This window comes from Haemorhous mexicanus, chromosome 2, assembly GCF_027477595.1.
Source record: "Haemorhous mexicanus isolate bHaeMex1 chromosome 2, bHaeMex1.pri, whole genome shotgun sequence".
NCBI lineage: Eukaryota > Metazoa > Chordata > Aves > Passeriformes > Fringillidae > Haemorhous > Haemorhous mexicanus.
The window spans coordinates 119,964,960-119,985,867 of NC_082342.1; the positions used below are offsets into that span (position 1 = coordinate 119,964,960).

At 38.6% G+C, this 20,908-nt stretch overlaps 1 protein-coding gene across 2 annotated transcripts in view; it reads right to left on the reverse strand.

The window, feature by feature from the left end:
• TTC3 (tetratricopeptide repeat domain 3) overlaps window positions 1-20,908 on the reverse strand; it is a 74,084-nt gene that overhangs the window by 28,027 nt on the left and 25,149 nt on the right. For both annotated transcript variants that reach the window (XM_059840136.1, XM_059840137.1), the window contains exons 14-21: window positions 18,737-18,848; window positions 15,353-15,407; window positions 7,629-7,689; window positions 6,381-6,447; window positions 5,115-5,231; window positions 4,689-4,826; window positions 3,772-3,861; window positions 2,889-3,001 (exon numbers count right to left, since the gene is read on the reverse strand). In XM_059840136.1, the coding sequence (XP_059696119.1) occupies window positions 2,889-3,001; window positions 3,772-3,861; window positions 4,689-4,826; window positions 5,115-5,231; window positions 6,381-6,447; window positions 7,629-7,689; window positions 15,353-15,407; window positions 18,737-18,848 (753 nt within the window). The remainder of the gene's footprint in view (window positions 1-2,888; window positions 3,002-3,771; window positions 3,862-4,688; window positions 4,827-5,114; window positions 5,232-6,380; window positions 6,448-7,628; window positions 7,690-15,352; window positions 15,408-18,736; window positions 18,849-20,908) is intronic.

Consider the following 20,908-nt stretch of genomic DNA (forward strand, 5'->3'; position numbering starts at 1 on the left):
CTTCTCCCTGAGCTCAGGGACTGGGAATGGCTCTGCCTGGCCACAGGTGGGAAATGGATCTGTAGGAAATGTTTAGAACTTGATAGAAGGTTTACATAGAATGGATTTGTAGGTGAAGTGTGAGATAAGAAATGCTGGCTTAGAAATGTTATGGAATAGGATAGATATTGCTGAGAGAGAAATGGAATAGATGTAATTTTTAAAAGATGGTTCTGTAAATAAGACTAGGTATTTTGAGAAACAGAATGATGAAAAATGTATTGTAGTAAGATTTATGAGGGGGGATTTTAGATGGCTGGTTTTCAGTTGGCTTCTGATTGTGGTGGAGTGAATTGTAACATCTGTATTGCCTCAGCCTTCTCATGAGACTGAGAATGGAATAAAAGTTTTTACAGCACCTCTCAGCTGCCCATCTCTGGGTCAGGAAAGGGCTCAGTCCAACAGCCAGAGGTGCTGTCACCTGTGTGGGGACTTTCTGGGGGTCAAGACTGCCAGGGAAGCGAGCCACCAGCACAGGGCTGGATGCAGCTCCCAGGAAGGAGGAATTCCCTCTGAGCACCCACAGCCCTGAGCAGGTGCTCTGAGCCCCCCCCAGCAGGAGGGGAGAAGGTTCAGCACCCAAATCCTTCCTGTGGCATTCCTTTGGCCTGGCAAGGAGGGCAGGGAGGTGGGGGGGGCTGGCAGAGCCCCAGCTCCAGCTGCAGCCAGCACAGCCAGGCCCAGCTGTGCTTTCCTCAAGGAAAACAGGATAAAGGGAAAATTGCAGTATTGTTACCAAGGTTTTTGCACAAAACCTCCTTTGATCCCTGAGAGGAGCAGGGGAAAAACCTCCCCCGTTCCCCACCCCTGTGGGCAGCTCAGAGGGAGAAGAGTCAGGAATGAGGGAGTGAATTCCAGCCTGGGATCAAGGAGGGGAGGAGAAAGGTGATTTCTGGTGTTTTGTTTCCCACTCTCCAATTCTGCTTTAATGGACAATAAATTATTTTTCCTGACGTGGAGTGTTTCCTGGGAGTCATTAGGAAATGGTCTCCCAGTCTTCACCTCCACCCTGGAGCTTTTCCATGGAATTTCTCCCCTCTCCCCACAGAGCATCAGGGATATCCCAAAATCCCCCCCACCAGCTTCCCACAGCCAGGATTCCACGAGGGACAAACTCCAGCAGGAGGCCCTGGCTGGGTGGGAGCAGCTCCAGCTTTTTGCTCCCAGTTTGTTCCTCCTCCTGGCCCTGCCCTTCTGGCTCTCCCTGTCCCTCTGGGATGTGCCAGCTCAGGAACACATCCCTGCTTATCAGCTCCAGGGAATTTGTGACTCACTGCAGCCTTATCTCCACCCAAGGTCACCCTCCAGCTCCCCAGGGATGAGATAAAGCCAGATTTCTTCAGGATGCATTTCTCCCTCAGAACAAAGAGGGTTTGTTCTTTTCCTCTGAGCTCCCCCCCACTGCAGGGCTGTGATCCCTCAATCCCAAATATCCCCTCAAATCTGCTCTGTTCAGCAGCTCCCATCAGCTCCTCAGCAGGAACAAAATTCCTCTTGCATCAAACCCACTGGATTAAATCTATTGTATTAAACCCACTGGATTCAATCTATTCTATTAAACCCACTGGATTAAATTTATTGTATTAAATCCATTGGATTAAACCCAGTGGATTAAATCCATTGGATTAAACCCAGTGGATTAAATTCATTGGATTAAACCCAGTGGATTAAATTCATTGGATTAAACCCAGTGGATTAAATCCATTTTATTAAATACACTGGATTAAACCCACTGGATTAAATCTATTCTATTAAACCCACTGGATTAAATTTATTGTATTAAACCCATTGGATTAAACACACTTGGATGAAATCAATTTGATTAAACCCACTGGATTAAACCCATTGGATTAAACCCATTTTATTAAATCCACTGGATTAAACCCATTGGATTTAATTTATTGTATGAAACCCATTGTACTGAATCCATTGGATTTAAGAGACTTGGATTAAATCAATTTGATCAAACCCACCTGGAGTAAATCCATTGGATTAAATTTATTGTATTAAACCCATTGGATTAAATCCATTTTATTAAATCCATTGGATTAAACACACTTGGATTAAATCCATGGGATTAAACCCATGGAATTAAACCCACTGGATTAAACTAATTTTATTAAACCCATTGGATTAAACCCACTAGATTAAACCCATTTGATTAAACCTATTAGATTAAACTCATTGGACTAAACCCATTTCATTAAATCCATTGGATTAAATACCTTGGATTTAATTTATTGTATCAAACCCATTGTCCTGAATCCACTGGATTAAATCCATGGGATTAAACCCATTAGATTATATCCATTAGATTAAACTCAGTGGATTAAACCCATTTTATTAAATCCACTGGATTAAATCTGTATTGAATCCATTGGATCAAAGCCATTTTATTAAATCCATTGAACTAAACCCATTTGATTAAACCCATTGGATTAAACCCACTTGGATCAAACCCCTTGGATTTAATTTATTGTATCAAACCCATTGTCCTGAATCCACTGGATTAAATCCATGGGATTAAACCCACTGGATTAAACTAATTTTATTAAACCCATGGGATTAAACCCACTAGTCTAAATTCATTGGATTAACCCCATTTTATTAAATCCACTGGATTAAATCTGAATTAAATCCACTGTATCAAAGCCATTTTATTAAATCCACTGGACTAAACCCACTGGATTAAACCCATTTTCCCAAACCCACTGGATTAAATCCACCTGACAGATGAATTTAATGATTAACACAGCAAAATGAAAGCCCCACCAGACATAGTTCCTCAAATTTAAAAAAAAAAAAAAATCTTTTTCCCAACAGACCCTGAAATTTTCCATCAGACCAACCTGTTTTGCTTGAGGTAAACCCTTCCAATTCCATAGTGTGCCAAACAAAAACAACTTTCTTCTGGATATTTCTCCATTATTTTCTTAAACTGATCTTCAGCCTTTGCCAATGCCTTCAAAAGAAATGTGAGACACAAACACAGGGAGTTTTGCCAGAGTATTTCCACTTTTCCTGTTTTTTTCCTCCTTTAGACTGGGTTGGTGTGCCCTATTCCCTGATCAGTCTTAGGAACAGAAAATGGAATTACACACCCTTGTGATCACAGGTAAAACTTCCCTTTCTTTTTTTTAAAAAAAACAATTTATTCTGTAAACATGGAATTGCTGTAACCCAAAGGAATGAAATGACTCAGCTATTTTAAAATTCATTTTAAGACACTGAATATTCCCAAACACTGCAGGAAGAAACACCCCAAAAAAACCAACCCCCAGCTCTGGTTTGGCATTCCCAAAGGAATCCCTGGCTCTTGTTTGAGGAGCAGAATATTTCTGTCCAAACCACCAGTGCAGGGCAGAAATCAAAATTACTGACTGCAATTTCTTGATCCTCAGATGCTCATTTGAAGGCTCACAAAGAAATTTTATTGGACAGCCTAATTCATCCAAAGCCATCCAGGATTTAGTCCCAAATATTCAATTTGGACAATTCCAGAATGTCTCCAGAGGGTTCCTGCCCCTCTTACCTTCCCAGTTAGGAAGATACAAAAAAAGGATGGGAAACTGACTGAGCTGGAAATTGGAATTAAGGGAGTTTTTATATATAAAATAAATAAATAAATAAATTGGAATTAAGGCAGTATTTAAGTACAAAATAAATAAAACTTTTAAACATATATAAATAAACATCAAAAGAAATAAAAAGAGAAATAAATTCATATCCTACCTCAGGATGTCCCAATCCCAGGAGGGCAGTGGCATGTCCATAGAGGAATATAACATAATTAATATTAAGAATATTCACATTATTCATATACTAAAAAAAAAAAAAAAAGAAAGTTAAATTATAGTCACAGCACAACAAAGACATGGTAAAAACACTGTAAATTAATTAAGAGAAATCCAGGATGGTTTTTGGGTCAGTGGCTGATTGGGTAAGGATACACAGACACCAAATTCCACAGAATTTGGAATTTGCCATAAAAATCCTTTTACCCTTTGTTCTTATAAATCAAAGTTCATTTGACAATCACAGAGGAGAACTTAAGTTCATCAGGTCCAACCAACAATCATGGTTTTATTTAAAAAACCAAAATATTTGATCCAAAGGGAAAAGGGGGGAAGGGAAAAGGGGAAAAGGGAAGGGAAGGTTTGGGAAGGGAAAGGAAGGTTCCAGGAAGGAAAGGGAAAGGGAAAGGGAAAGGGAAAGGGAAAGGGAAAGGGAAAGGGAAAGGGAAAGGGAAAGGGAAAGGGAAAGGGAAAGGGAAAGGGAAAGGGAAGGGGAAGGGGAAGGGGAAGGGGAAAGGGAAAGGGAAAGGGAAAAGGAAAAGGAAAAGGAAAAGGAAAAGGAAAAGGAAAAGGAAAAGGAAAAGGAAAAGGAAAAGGAAAAGGAAAAGGAAAAGGAAAAGGAAAGAAAAGGAGGGGAAAGGAAAGGAAGGGGAGGGAAAGGAGGGGAAAGAAAAGGAAAAGGGAAAGGAATATTTTGGAAACACAGCTGTGTGTGTGTAACATTCCTAAAATCCTTCCCCTGTCAGCCAGCAATTCAATACATGAACGATTCTTTTGGGGGAAGGGAGGAGTGGCACAGGGGCTGGAGGCAGGACCCCATCCCTGGCACAGAGGAGGGAATTCTGCTCCTTTTACCGAGAGCCCTGAGGTGCAGAGGATGCTGAGGAGCTGGGAGAAGGCTCGTTCAGCCCCGTGGCACTGCTGCTCCTGCAGGGCTCTGCAGCCATCCCGGGCCAGGCACTTCACCTCCTCGGGCAGAGAGTTGAAATCCACCTGGAACGGGCATCAAAGTCAGTCAAGCCAAAAGAAAACTCCATTTTCCTCCTTGTTTTCTTTTTTTTTAAATTTAATTTTAATTTATTTTTAAATAAATAAGAATATTTTGGCAATTTTTTTTCTTACACTGCACCTTCCAATTTTTTCACACAGCACCCAAATCTGTGCTGCTGTTGGGTTGTTTTCCCACACAATAATCAGGATTGTTGTGAGGGAAGGAAGGTGCTGAATGCATCAATTGGAATTTCTGGGGGAAAAAAAATCCATTTATTTCTCTGAGTTTACCGTGATTTCTGGAGCATTCAAGGCTCTCAGCAGGGGTAATAAAATGGGTTTATCCCTGTCCAGCAAGGCTCCATCACCCTCCAGCCCAAGGGATTTTCCATCTGGATTCAAATCAACCTGGAATGTTTAACAGACAGCAAGTTCAAAAACAGAAAACAACTTTTCCTTTTTTCCAATTTTTTTTTTTTTTTTTTTTTTTACCTTTTGGCTTTCAAAAGCAAACAAAATATTTAATTCAGAAAATAAATATTTGCTAAAACACTTCTGAGACAGCCAGGTGGAAATTCTGCACCCCCCTGAATTGCTTCACCACAATTTCACTTTTCAAGCAGCAAGCCAGGTGCATTTTTATCAAACTCCTGCACTAGATTTTCATGGAGCTGCCAATCTCTTAAAAATCTCTTAAAAACCTCATTTTTGTTCTAAATTTCTCTCCAGAAAGCTGCAGCTTTAGTTCAAGCACCATTGTAATGAAGATTTAATTTCCTACAACTCCTGTGTTGATGCTGTCCCATGCAGTTATAGATCAGAATAAATTAGATGCTGATAAATATATATAAAAAATAATAAATGATATTATTTTAATGAGATTATTTTAATTACATGCCATGCAAAGCAGATGAAATGAATGGAAATGTTCCTTTCAACACCAACAATGAATTAGCAAAACAAAAAGAAAGATTTGCTGGGAAATCAGGGGTAGAATCTGCACCTTCTCCTAAATCCAGTTTTGTCCTGTGGGATATTTAATCAGAATAAAGATTTTTTGGTATCTACATCCCCCAATTAACTGGGATGAAAGAATTAATTATTTAATGAATTAATTAGTTCAGCACTGTCATTATTTCCTTCAGGAATTTACTGGTGATTGACCAGAGAAGGAGAATTTTCCCCCCATGAATGAATTTTATGAATTCTGGATGAATTTTACAGCATTTCCAACAGCCACTCCACAAAATTGGTTATTTCCAAATGTATCCAAATGGAAAAAAAACATTTAGGCAGAAATTTAGGAAGAGCTTTTTAAATCCCTGAATGATCCCAGCCAGGTTTTCATTTTTGATTAAAAATTTTTAATTAAATTTAATTAAAAATCAGGAGAAGAAAAGAGAAACCAGTAGAAAATCAGAATAAATCAGTGTAACCACAGAATTCCTGCCTCTGATCAAAGCCACACAGAGTGTTACATTTGGAATTAACCAGGATCTTGTGCAATATTCCTAAAAATGAGAAATAATTTCCCATTTAAGGCTGGGTTCCCATTACCTGTGGTGCAGCACAGAAACCTTTATCCTCCATGGCTTGGGACTCCTTCTTCAAATCCACATGATCCCTGCAAAGAACAGCACAGGGGCACCAAGGCTTGGTGAAACTGCCTGAAATCTCCATTTCTTTTCAATAAAATGTGCTTTTTTTAGGTCTGACCATCTCCCCCCAGCAGAGATGAAATTCTGGAGCTGGTTCTGCTGCCTTAAAGAGGATTTGCTCCACAATAAATGAAAATATTTCCCCTCCTTGGAGTGAAAGGAAAAGGAAACCACTGATAATTCAGTTTAAGGAGCTCTCCTGGGGCAAAATTTCAATTTTCCTACCTGCACTAGTACTCAAAAAATGTTGGGAGAACAAGAGGATTGCACTGAAATAAAGATTGATTCAAAGAAATTTGGGGTTTTGGTCGCTGGGAATTATCAGCTTTCCTAAAGAAACCTGAAATCTGCCTTGGAAAAATTCTCCTGAATGGAAACTTCCCTGTTTTATTCCATAAAATAAAAATCCCTGTCTTGCTGGATTTTTACCACGTTTTGAGCCATTCTAAACACAACAAAAATCTCCAGGGCCTGGTGGCCCCAGCACCAGGGGAAATATTGAATGATTTCCTCTGGTAAATTCTGTTCTAAGTGGAAGCATAAATATTATATAAATATAATATTTAATATAGAATTATATATATTTAAACTAGAAATATTTAACACTATAAAATAGATAGTTTTACCTCAATTAATTGAATTTTAGCCCCAGGTACAACCATTCACAGTCCTGTTCTGCAGGAGCCCTAAAATCAGAATTTTATTGGAAATTGGAGCCCACAACCAACCAAAGGACCCCAAGCAGAGTTCTCTCATAAAAGAAAAATCCTAAAACCAGATTTCTTCTTTCTCCTGAGCTCAGAGGAGTCTGAACAATGATTTGGGGCGAGGAGGCCTTGGGGGTGAGGCAGGAGTTACAATTCTTGTGTGACTTTGGATGTAACAACTGAGCCAAAACCCTGGCAGCCCTCTCTGCCTCCACAGCAAATATTCAAATTCTGCCTGCATTTACTAAAATTCAGCTGGGCATGGAAGATTTGCAGTGTTCAAGTAATAACTGCCAAAAAATTGGAATTCTGGGGACTTTATCCACTATCAGGATGTAAAATTACACAAAGCCATCAGCAAGGAGCAAATCCAAGTTTATTAATTTTACATAAAATAGCTCCAAATAAGAATCAATTTCTAAATAAATCAGATTTCTTACCTCATTCTTTCATAGTCACAAGTTTTGGTTTTTGGCTTTCGTTTGTTTTGCTGACTTTGGTCTGGAAAGAGGAAAAGGATTTTAAACAAAATGATCATTACCTGAAACAAGCCAACCAAAAAATGCACTTGGAGCTCACATTTGGCTCTGTAAATTAAAATTTAATTAATCTGGCTGATGTCAAAAACTGACAAGGTCAAAACTGACACAACCAAAAAGTGAAATTGAATTTAGTTTTGTTCAAAAAAATCCTAAAGGGAAAACATTTTCAACAAATAGAAAAACCTTCAACTCCTGAGGACTGCAGGATTTTAATCCCAAAATTGTGATGAAATCATCCCAAAATTGTGATTATTAAAGTGGACTCCAGCCTAAAGAAATCAGTCTGTGCTATAAAATAATAATTTATGGATATAATATATAATAGGGAGATAAAGTTTATATATTATATATATATATATATATAAAATATATAAACCAGTTTCTATTTCTGTATTTTATAACTAGATAAACAGATATAGATACATCTAATTCTTATATCATGAGGTATTGTATATTAGAATGCATATATTGTATGTGAGGTGATGCATTAGAAAATAAGATCATGCAATTTTAAATTAAAATTGTTTGGGGTTTTTCTTCTCATACTATGAGTGAGCAATCAGAATTTTCAGAGGGAACACCAGATCCCTGTGGAAGCCCAAGTTTCTCTGGGAAAATCATGAGGATGAATTTTTTGCTCCAAAAGCCCCAAATGAAAGTGAAGTTCAAGCCCTGTCAGTCTCAAAGGAAATAAAGACAGAGGAATAACTCCAAGGGGAAATACTGGATGCCAAAAACCCAGAACCAAGGCAGGGTTTATCAGGTGAGTTAAATTCACATTTCACTCTCCAATTGCACAGCAAAGACCTCACCCAGAATTCACTGGAGCACTCCAGAGCTCCAGCCCTGCTGTGGAAACAATTCCTGAGCAACAAGGGAGGAGAGAATGTGCTCGAATGCTTTGTTGGGATGGCAAAGCCAGGAATTCCTGCCATGAACTGCAAAATCAGCTTTTTCACTGGACACACCCACAGAAAACAATGCAGCACCTGGACTGAGACTCTGGGCCACCAGAAAATCAGACTGGAGCAGAGGAGGAGGATTTATTCGTGTTACAGGTGAAATTTCAGCGACCATCTGGGCTTAGAAATGCCACTCAGAGTGCTCTGAACAGAAAATACTGCAAGGCACTGACTGTGGAAAAACCCAGAGTGCTCTCCCTGCAGGCAGGGGAGGTGGCCCAGGAACATTCCTCTGCTAAATCCTGCCCTGGGGCACCCAAAGCCTTGGGCCAGGAGCAATTTCTCATTAAGAGCTGCTTAATGATCTGGGACTTGAATGAGTCAGCACCAAAATCAGGATTCACTGGGACTGAACATGTTCAAACCATTCCATGGACCACTCCTGGAGTGGAGGGCTGCTGGAACTCATGGGAACCCCAAGGCTGCACTGAAATCCCCACAAATTCCTCTAAAAAGAGACACTGGAATGATGGAAAACCAGAATCCTCCTGAAAGCCTGGGAACTCCTCCAGCACATCATCCTTTAACCATCCACAGACTGAGGTATTTCACTTTTTCTTCATTTTCTGAGCTGCTTTCCCCAAAGGAACCAATCTAATCCACAGTGAAGAGAAGAGAAACCACCTCAGCACGGAAGGAAGGAATCAATCAGCATTATTTTGCTCCAATTTCAAAAGCCATTCAACAAAAATTACTGCAGCAACAATTCCCATAGAAACAACTCCTCCCCTCCAACACCCAACTCAGAATGCTGCTTCCAGATGAAATAAAAAACCTTCAGAAACAAGGGAACAAGCAAAACCAGCTGATCTATTTGGCTGATTTAATTAAAATACTGAAGTAAATGTATTAAATTCTACAGAAAACATCATTTACTTACCCCACAAACACTGAAAAATATTAGAAGTAGTATTATTTCTCTTAGCACCTTCCATTAGGAGCGACCAAAGATATTGAATAAAAATATACACCAGCTCAAAGAAACAGTACATGAAGACCAAAAATAAGAAGTAGCAAGAAAAAAGAATCAAAAAGGCCAGCAGCTTTACAATAATGTGATGTGGCATTAAGTTCTTTGCCATTAAAACTCCTGCAAGTTCAGTGAACAAAGGCAAAGGGAAAAAATAAAAAAAAGGCTCTTCCTCCCCCACCCACAGCAAACTGGGGCCAGCCAGTCACTGGGAGCCTCCTCCTCCCTTCAAATCAAGTATTTTGCTCTAGAGAAGCAGGGGGAGGAGGAAGGGAGAACAGAAAGTGAAAATAAAGCAGTGCAAACCCAGCAGGAGCACGGGATGAGCACCAGGGCAGAGAAATTCCTGCAGCCAAAGCGTTCCCGGGTGTTTGGCCAGGAATTGTCAGATCTCTCCTGGAATGACCCCTCTTCCTTCCTCAATTCCTCCCCAGATCAGCCACCCTGCCCCTTCTGCAGCCCCTCTGTGCCTCCCCACCCTGCCAGGGAGGAATTCTAAGTGAATGCCCAATTTCATCCTCTCTCATTTCGTGCCTGTGCCCCGACACACACGGCAGGGAGAAGGGAAATGTTCAGTCCCCCTGAAGTTGGGTGATAAGAGCTCAGAGCCCAACTTGCAAAGGAGATAAAAGAATGTCAGAGAGGCACAGAGGATGCTGAGCACAGCTGGGAACTGGGAGGGAACAGATAATGAGGAATAACAGAGGGGTTGGGGCAAAATTACCCACCCAGAGCCACCAGCACACGCCCAAAGAGGAGCTCAAGGAAAGGAAACCCCAAATGCTGGGGGCTCTCAGGGAACAGAGCCCCAGAGGAACCTTCAAACGATCCTCCAGGGCCATGGAAGGAGCTCCAGGAAGAGCTGGATGGCTGGAGATGTGCTGGAATGCAAGCATCCCTGGGCTCCTCTGAGAGGGAAATGGGTGCAAGGCTGAATTCAAGCCTTTAGAGGAATTAAGATCTATTAAGCCACACAGAGATCAAGCAGAAGTGCAAGTTCAAGTTTTAAGTGAATAGAAGTGTAAGATATCTTATAGTGTAAGATATTGAAGTTTTAATAAGTAGAAAAATACCTTAAGTGCCCTAAGAAACTAGTAGTAAAGTTTCCTAAACTTACTACTTACTTTACTTAGTAGTAAAGTTCTTAAGTGCCTTAAGGACCTGGCTAGGAAGGGCCCTAAGGACTGGTGTAAAGCTCAGTTTAAACTTAGCTCCAGACATAACAAAACCAGAGCAGAACCTTGCTTGCTTCTCTGGAGAGAACAGACAGAATGATTTCTGTAAATCATAAATAAGAAATAAATGTGATAAATAGATAAACAGATAAAAAAATAAAACAGATAAATAGATAAATGTGTAAATAGATAAAACTCAATTTAGGTGAGAGCTGGCACTACTCCCCTGTCACTTTTGCACATGAGAATCAAGGCCAGGCAGTGAATGTTCTAGAAGTGAGGTTTGGGCTGACTGGGTGGTTTATGGATAAAAATCCCTGTACTGGGTGGGGACAACCACCCACAAAAAGAACAACAAGAGGACAACAAGAAAGTGATGCCTCAGGTTTGAGTTTTTCTGTTTTTCAGACTCTGGGCTGCTTTAGTGTGTGGGTCTGGGTTCATATTATGGGATGGTGAGCTCTGTGCACAGAGCAGGGAGACAAAACAATTCCTGCTCCAGCTGGGCACCAAGGACAAATGAGCCAAATCTCAGGCCAGGAGCACAAACCCCGTGGGCTGGAGAGAGAAAAACAAGCAGGGTGGGAGTGCCTGGGCTAAAGCTGGGCTGGGACAATGAACTGCAAGGTGCAAATGGAGCAGAGCTGATCCCAGGGAGAGACCCCGTGCCCGGCCGTGCATTTTGGGGCCATTTTGGGTCATCTTGGGTGCAGCCCTGGCTGGGCTCTGGTGCTGCCCAAGGTGGGTCCATGCAGGAGATCCTTGGAATCAATCCCTGCTTTATTCTTTAGCTCTGTCCAGCCCCTGCTCTGGATCAGCCTGCACAAGGCATCAGAAGAAGAAAAGGCTGTTCCTGCCTGCTCTGCCCTGCTCTCTTCTTCATCATCATCATCATCACCATCAAGAAGAAGAAAGAAGAAAGGTGTGGGGTTGTTGCTGCTGCTGCTGCTCTGGCCTGGGACTCAGTGCTAAGGAGCTTTCACTTCTGCCTCTGTTTGGGACTCTGTGCCAGAAGGCTGGAGCACAGACTTTTACACTGAGCCTGAAAAGCCAGGTGTGTGCTAAGGAAGGCAGGAGCCTCCCCTGAAATGGAAAATGTAATCCTCCACCATCCAAATTAATTTAATTTTGAAATGAAGGGGCTCTCAGGCAAAGCTATGGGAGCAGGAATAACAGCTCTCTGCTAGGGCATGTGAAATACCAAGCTGTGTTTGTGTCAGGTACACACAGGCAAGGGGTGTGTTTGTGACTGGGATATGTGTGCAAACCAACCATGGGACAGGTATAAAGACAAATTCTAATGATGACTGAGGAAAGTAAAGCCTGGAAGAAGGCCTTTGAACCTATCCTTGGTTTGCAATTCTTACTTAGGAGCATTTGAACTAAAGCTTTAAGGATGTTGCTTTGACAGGAACTTTCTGCTTGTAGTTAAGCCTTAAAGAGTTTTGCAGTAATAACCTTTTAAGTATAATTTTAGAATATTGCTTGTAGTGAGGAACTTTCAAACTACAGCTTTAGAATGAATAGAAAGGAAAGATGCAGCTTGAGAAAGAAAGATGGACATCAACTCAAGGATGAATAGCCTTGACCAAGGGGAGCTGGACATCACTGCTATGAGATTTATGGTCCTTGCAATCAAAAGGTGGACCCACATCTGGAGACTGGACCTCACCAGATGAAATACTCCTTCCTTCTTTCAAGAAACCAGACCCCACCACCCCCTGGGATGCTCCTTTTTCTGGGATACATCCTGAGAAAAACTAAACCACAATAGTGTATAGAACTGTGACATAAAACTTGGGAATAGAAAGTGCTGATGAGTAAAACTTGGAATAGAAACTGCTGAGAAAGCTGCTGAGTTCCCCTATAAATACCTGTAAGCCCAACTATCAGTGTGCAGTGTGAGGAAAACTGCCCCCACTGTACCCAGCACTGTGTTGGTCATACTTTAACATATTAATTAATTAATTGCTGTTTGAATATTGGCCTAGTCAAGCTTCTCATTTGTAACAGGAAGAAAATAAAAATAAAGATAGAAATGCAGCAATACAAACAACACAGGCAGAATTAACACACACCCTGACACCCATCAGAGTGCCAGCAGCAGGCTGATCAAACAGCAGCTCAGTTTCCTTCCAGTGAAGGTGGAGCTCTGTTAAAGCAGGGAACCTGCAGAAAAGTGAAGTTTTCTTCTGAAGATCTGGCAGTGGTGTAGACAGGCCTGGTCTTGTGGGAATCCAGCAGAGAAAGAAGCTGCCCTTCTGAGAACTGAGTGAGAAAAGGCTGACTGAGGTGTTCTGCACTTCTGGTTATACCTAAGTGAAAACGCTGAGCTCTTCCCTCTGGGCACAGCATCTCACAAGGAGATGATGCAATTTGATCAGTTACACAATGAAGCCCAGCAGCCTATTAACAAAAGATACCTTTCTGAAAAGCAGATTATTCGTAGAAAAGATAAAGAAAACTGCTCCATTAAGAGAAAACAACTGCCCTACCTTCAACAAACAGTAAGAGAATGCACACTGCCAGCTGCAGCTCCCAACTTCAGAAGGACTCACTCAGAACTCTGCCCTCGGGACTGATGGACTCATGCAAAAAACAACTTCACTACAGCCAGCAGCTGCTCCTGTCTCTTTGAAGACCCAAGAGCCACAGCAAAGTGGACAGGAAAGAATTCCAGGAAAGTGGAGTTGAGGCTCTGGCTGTGTTCAGCACTGAGGATGAGAATGGCTGAATTTTCCTGCTGCAGGTTGGGATGGAAAGTTTGGGTTTGGCTGGTTCCAGCATCACCTCCTGCAGCTCAAGGCCATTCCCTGGCCCTCCAGCCCCTGTCCCCAGGTCCCTCTCCAGCTCTCCTGGAGCCCTTTATGCACTGGAAGGGGATTTAAGGTCTCCCTGGAACCTTCTTTTCTCCAGGCCAAAAAATAACCATTATAAAAGTATTGCTTGAACAAACAATGCACTGAAGTATCAGTTACAACCACTTCCACAGATTGATGAAAATCCCTTTCTCTAATCTCTAATTATCTAATTCTCTAATTATCTCCATCACCTGAAATCCAGGACTTATAATAAATTTATTAAAATCCCTTTCTCTAATCATTATCTCCATCACCTGAAATCCAGGACTTATAATAAATTTATTAAAATCCCTCTCTCTAATCATTATCTCCATCACATGAAATCCAGGATTTATAATAAATTTATTAAAATCCCTTTCTCTAATCATTATCTCCATCACCTGAAATCCAGGATTTGTTCTACCTGTACCAATACCTCGGGTTTGCTTCCTTAATCCTGAAGGACAAACTCCCAGGAAGGATCAATCCCACCCCTACAAACCCTTGGGCATAAACCAGAGCTCAGCTCTGCCACTACACCCAGCTCCAGTCACAGCCAGACTCCTCCTGGAGGAGGGATTTAGAAACCCAGGAGTTCCTCACCCTCCCAGGGGACAATTCCTGCCCCAAATCCCATCAGATCCTGCCCCAAATCCCATCAGATCCTGCTCTGGAGCCATTCCCTGGCTCCTGTCCCCACTCCCTCTCCTGGAGCCCCTTTGGGGACTCTGAGCTCTCCCCAAACCTTTTCCAGGCTGAACAATCCCAACTCTCCCAGCCTGGTTTCAAAAAAGAATCAAATTTTCATTTTTTTTTCCTCTGTTACCACCTGACCTCTTCCCAACAAAAACCTCTTGGGATTTCCTGTGCAACCTCCCCCACCTCCCAAAAAATCCTTTAATCCTGCAAGGTGCTCACAGAGCTCCCAAGATCAGGATCCTTCTCCTGCCCATTTAAAAATAATATTTCCTAACACACCTTCAGTGCTTTCCTAAAATCTAATTTTCAAGTGCTCTGGGCTTTAAAATTATTTAAATATTCCAGGAATGGGGCACCAAAGGCTCCAGAGAAGTGAGAGCAGGTGGCAAAAACCCCCAGGAAAAATGTGGAAAGGATTTCCCTTTGAAGCTCAGAACTGCCTGCATTTCACTCTCAGTGCAGAAAAGGAACTCTGGCACTGGGGGAGCTCTGGGGAGGGAGGAGTTCTCTCTATAAAATGATTTATTCATTAAAAAAAAACCCCAAACATGAGGAAGAAACCACACAACTCTGCAAGTCTGCAACTAAAAATCCACTCTGCCAAATATTTTTTGGCCTCTTCCCTCTTCACCTGCAGAATTATTTTCTGATGGAGCACTTATGGACCACAAATTAATTGTAAATATTGAAATACAGAACTTCTGTTTAATTTAGACCCTGGCTCAGGAGGAGGGTCCTGAGCATTTCCAGCCTGTGGCTGAGATTTTACTCTTTAATTCCAGTTTCAGTTCTGAATTCAGTCAAGGAGATGCAAATTGCAAAAGCACTGAGGAATGAAGGCAGAAGTGGAGAAGTGGCTGAGGAAGAAGTCAAAGCTGATTGCTTATTGTTGTGGAAATGACAGGAAATTAACTGCTGCTCATCAATTACCAGAGGAAGAAGTGGCTCAGACTTCTAAAAAGCAAAATCAACTCACTTGGAGGCTGCTCCAGCGTGGAACCTTTGCCTTCTGCTCCCTGGGGCTCAGTCACCTGAGGGCAAAAAAATCAGATTACAACCCCCAAATCCATCTCCCTGACTGGGTTTAACCAAAGCCAAACAGCCCAAACCCCTCAGCAGGCAAAGAAATGAAAACATGCTGCATTCTGTTCCTCATCAAGAGGCAAAGCAGAATCATTTCATTGCCAAAGTGCTTTTCTAAGGATTTCCCTCCCAGTCTGCTGAGTTTCTGTTGCCCACAAAGCTGACTCAGGAATGTCCCCTGGGGAAGCCAAGCTCAGGGAGCTGCAGGGAGATTCCAGGAGCCAAGAGGAGCCCAGCCCTGAGCCCTGCTGGGGCTTTCCCTGCCTGTCCTCCTCTGCCACCAAGCCCAGAGCTGCCATTTCCTGCCCTCCCGCTCGGGTTTCGTTTCCCAGGGCTCACGTCAGAGCCCAGGGCCCTCCCCCTGCCGGACAGACCGACAGACAGACCGACAGACAGACAGACAGACACACAGACAGACAGCCCTGCTGGGGCTGCCCTGCTCGGCTCGAACTCCAATCGCTCCCAGCATTTCACAGTGCAATTCAGGGGAGGAGTTATAATATGGAAATAAAGATCATAACATATAAATATAAAGATATCTCAGCATGCATTTATAATATATTGCATATTTCATATAAAATATATAAAATATACCTATGTAAATATAGATCAGAACATATAAATATATTATCATACATTTATAATATATATCATTTTTATATATTTTATAAATACTTATATAAAACCATATAAACTTATGTATATATATATATTTTTACATATTATATATTTATATATTTTATATATACTTATATAAAACTATATATACTTATATACTATATATATTTTTAATTCTTTATATTTATTTATATATACTTATATAAAACTATACATATTATATGCTATATGTTTATGTATTTTATATATTATATATCTATATATTTTTATATATACTTATCTAAAATTATATATATTTATATACTATATATTTATATATTTTATATATTATATATTTCTATACTTTTATAAAAATATATATACTTATATACTATATATTTATATATTTTTATATATTATATATTTATATATTTTTATATATACTTATATAAAATTATATATATTTATATACTATATATTTATATATTTTATATATTGTATATTTATATACTTTTATAAAATTATATATACTTATATATTATATATTTATATATTTTTATATATACTTATATAAAATTATAACTATTTATATACTATATATTTATATATTTTATATATTATATATTTATATATTTTATAAATACTTATATAAAATTATATATTTATATATTTTTATATATACTTATATAAAACTATACATACTTATATACTATATATATTTTTATGTATTATATATTTATAAATTGTATACATTATAAATACATTAAATATAATAGATTTATAATATATGATTATAATATATTTATAAAATATAATGTATTTATAAATATAATAATATAATATGCTATATTACAATAAATATATAGTATAATATATAATGTAGAAAATAAAATATATTTACATATCTATAATGAAATAGATTATAATATAGGTATAAATATATTTATCATATAATATGGATTAAGAAATGTATATTATAACATATATTATAAATATTATATAAACATATTCTATATTTATATATCAATGTAATGTAATATAGTATATATAATATAGTATAATATAATATAATATAATATAACATAATATGATACATTACATTATATTATAACATAATATTATTTAATATAAATATATAACACATAAATTAGAATTTATTATCTTACAATAACAGTAGAAAAGACAACAAAAAAGTCACAAATATCTCTTTAAATTAATAATGACTTATAACTAATTTTAAATTGAAAAACTTAAAATCTGAAAAATCAACAGTAAAAACCACGTGACAGTGGCCACCTCCTCCTCCCAACAACCTGAAAATTCCAACTGCTGTGGTGGCTTTGGAAGGAAATATCCCAGGAAAATGCACAACTGCTGAAAGAACTGCAGAGCTGCAGGCACAGCACTGCAGCTGGAATTGCTGCACTTCCTGATGGAATTGCTGCAGTTCCAGAGGGAATTCCTGCAGTTCCAGAGGGAATTCCAGCTGGAATTCCTGCATTTTCAGCTGGAATTCCAGCAAATGGAATTCCTGCATTTTCAGCTGGAATTCCAGCAAATGGAATTCCTGCAGTTCCTGATGGAACTCCTGCAGTTCCAGTTGGAATTCCTGCAGTTCCTGATGGAATTCCTGCAGTTCCAGATCGAATTCCTGCAGTTCCAGCTGGAATTGCTGCAGTTCCAGCTGGAATTGCTGCAGTTGGAATTCCTGCAGTTCCAGACGGAACTCACGATATTCCAGATGGAATTCCTGCAAATGGAATTCCTGCAGTTCCAGGTGGAATTCCTGCAGTTCCTGATGGAATTGCTGCATTTCTTATCGGAATTCCAGTTGGAATTGCTGCAGTTCGTGATGGAATTGTTGCAGTTCCAGAGGGAATTCCTGCAGTTCCAGCTGGAATTTTCCTGCAGTTCCAAACAGAATTCCTGCAGTTCCTGGTGGAATTCCTGCAGTTCCAAACAGAATTCCTGCAGTTCCTGGTGGAATTCCTGCAGTTGGCATTCCTGCAGTTCCAGCTGGAATTCCAGCAGTTCCAGATGGAATTCCTGCAGTTCCAGAGGGAATTCCTGCAAATGGAATTCCTGCAGTTCCTGATGGAATTCCTACAGTCACAGATGAAATTCCTGCAGTTCCTGATGGAATTCCTGCAAATGGAATTCCTGCAGTTCCTGGTGGAACTCCTGCAGTTCCTGGTGGAACTCCTGCAGTTCCAGCTGGAATTCCTGCAGTTCCTGATGGAATTCCAGCTGGAACTGCTGCAGTTCCTGATGGAATTGCTGCATTTCCTGACGGAATTCCAGCTGGAATTGCTGCAGTTCCTGATGGAATTCCTGCAGTTCCAGAGGGAATTCCTGCCAATGGAATTCCTGCAGTTCCTGATGGAATTCCTACAGTCACTGATGAAATTCCTGCAGTTCCAGAGGGAATTCCTGCAAATGGAATTCCTGCAGTTCCTGGTGGAACTCCTGCAGTTCCTGGTAGAATTCCTGCAGTTCCTGGTGGAACTCCTGCAGTTCCTGATGGAATTGCTGCATTTCCTGATGGAATTCCAGCTGGAATTGCTGCAGTTCCTGATGGAATTGCTGCAGTTCCAGAGGGAATTCCTGCAGTTCCAGCTGGCATTCCAGCAAATGGAACTCCTGCAGTTCCAGGAGGAATTCTAGAAGGTTCCAGCTGTACCTGGGCTGTCTCCTGGGGATGTCTGGGCTCTTCCTGGCTCCTCTTCCTCTCCCTCTCTGCTCCCTTCCGCTCCTGGGAAGTTCTCGGAGGAGATCTGGAGGAAGGGCAGTCCCTGATGGGAAAAGAGAGAATTCCTGGGCTCTTCTCCATGGTTTACACAAATACAACATGAAAAACACAAATTCATCTTACCCCTCTTAGAGGGGTGAAATCCCACAAATATTTAATATAAATTATTTACAGACAATATAAAATAATAATTTGTATATAATATAAATATAAAAATGTAAAGGGTTTCATCAGGCTTTTTTTACAGCTCCAAACTTGGGCAAAGATACAGCTAAAAAACCCCACAAATTAAAAAAAATTACATAATAAAATAATTTTTAAAAACCCCTCAATTTTCTGGAAAAATTGGAACTGAATGACTAAATTTATATATTTTGAAGTTTTATATATATTTAGATTTCATCAGGCTTTTTTACAGCTCCAAACTTGGGCAAAGATACAGCAAAAAAACCCCACAAATTAAAAAAAAATTACATAAAATAATAATTTTTTAAAAACCCTCAATTTTCTGGAAAAATTGAAACTGAATGACTAAATTTATATATTTTGAAGTTTCATCTACATTTAGATTTCATCAGGGTTTTTTACAGCTCCAAAATTGGGCAAAGATCCAGCAAAAAAAACCCACAAATTAAAAAAAATTACACAAAATAATAAAATAATTTAAAAAAACACCTCAATTTTCTAGAAAAATTGGTACTGAATGACTAAATTTATATATTTTGAAGTTTCATATATATTTAATTATATCGAGTTATTTTTACAGCTCCAAACTTGGGCAAAGATACAGCAAAAAAACCCTACAAATTAAAAAAAAAATTACATAAAATAGAAGAATCATTTTAAAAAACACCTCAATTTTCTGGAAAAATTGGTACTGAATGACTAAATTTATATATTTTGAAGTTTCATATATATTTAGATTTTATCAGGTTTTTTTTACAGCTCCAAACTTGGGCAAAGATACAGCAAAAAAAAGCCACAAATAAAAAATAATTATATAAAATAAAAGAATAATTTTAAAAAACCCTCAATTTTCTAGAAAAATTGGTACAGAATGACTAAATTTATATATTTACAAGTTTCATATATATTTTACAAGTTTCATATATATTTTATTTCATCAGGCTTTTTTTACAGCTCCAAACTTGGGCAAAGATACAGCAAAAAAAAGCCACAAATAAAAAAATTACTACATAAAATAATAAAATAATTCAAAAAACCCTCAATTTTCTAGAAAAATTGGAACTGAATGGCTAAATTTATATATTTAGAAGTTTCATATATATTTAATTTTATCAGGGTTTTTTACAGCTCCAAACTTGGGCAAAGATCCAGCAACAGCAAAAAAAAAAACACAAATAAAAAAAATAATAAAATAATTTTAAAAACCACATCAATTTTCTACAAATATTGGAATTAAATGACCAAATTTATATATTTAAATCATTTAAAATATCAATTAATTGTTAAAAATACCCTGGCCCACACTGCTCTGGATACTTAAGTTTATTTAGTTCACAGATATCCTCAGTACTCCTGATCAATTGATTAATTCTGGTTTTATTTCCTGATGGACAACAAAATTTATGGAATATCTATATTTTATATCACTTAACAATGCTAATTTAAAAAAAAATCAATGAAAAATCAATTTAAAACTAACCAAAAAACATTCCTATTTTTTTAAAAAAAATCAATTAAAAATCAATTAATTAAATCAATGAAAAATCAAAGAAAAATCAAAGAAAAAATCAATGAAAAAATCAATGAAAAAATAATGAAAAATCAATGAAAAATCAATGAAAAAATCAATGAAAAAAATCAATGAAAAAATCAATTTAAAATGAAACAAAAAACATAGCTAATTTTTTTAAAGAATCAATTAAAAATCAGTTTAAAAAATCAATTAAGCAAATCAATGAAAAATCAATGGAAAAATCATTGAAAATGCAATGAAAATCAACCAAAAAGATCAATAGAAAAATCAATTAAAAATCAAGTTAAAACAAACCAAAAAACACTGTTAATTTTTTTTAAAAATCAATTAAAAATCCATTAAAAATGAGTGAATTAAATCAATGAAAAATCAATGAGACATCA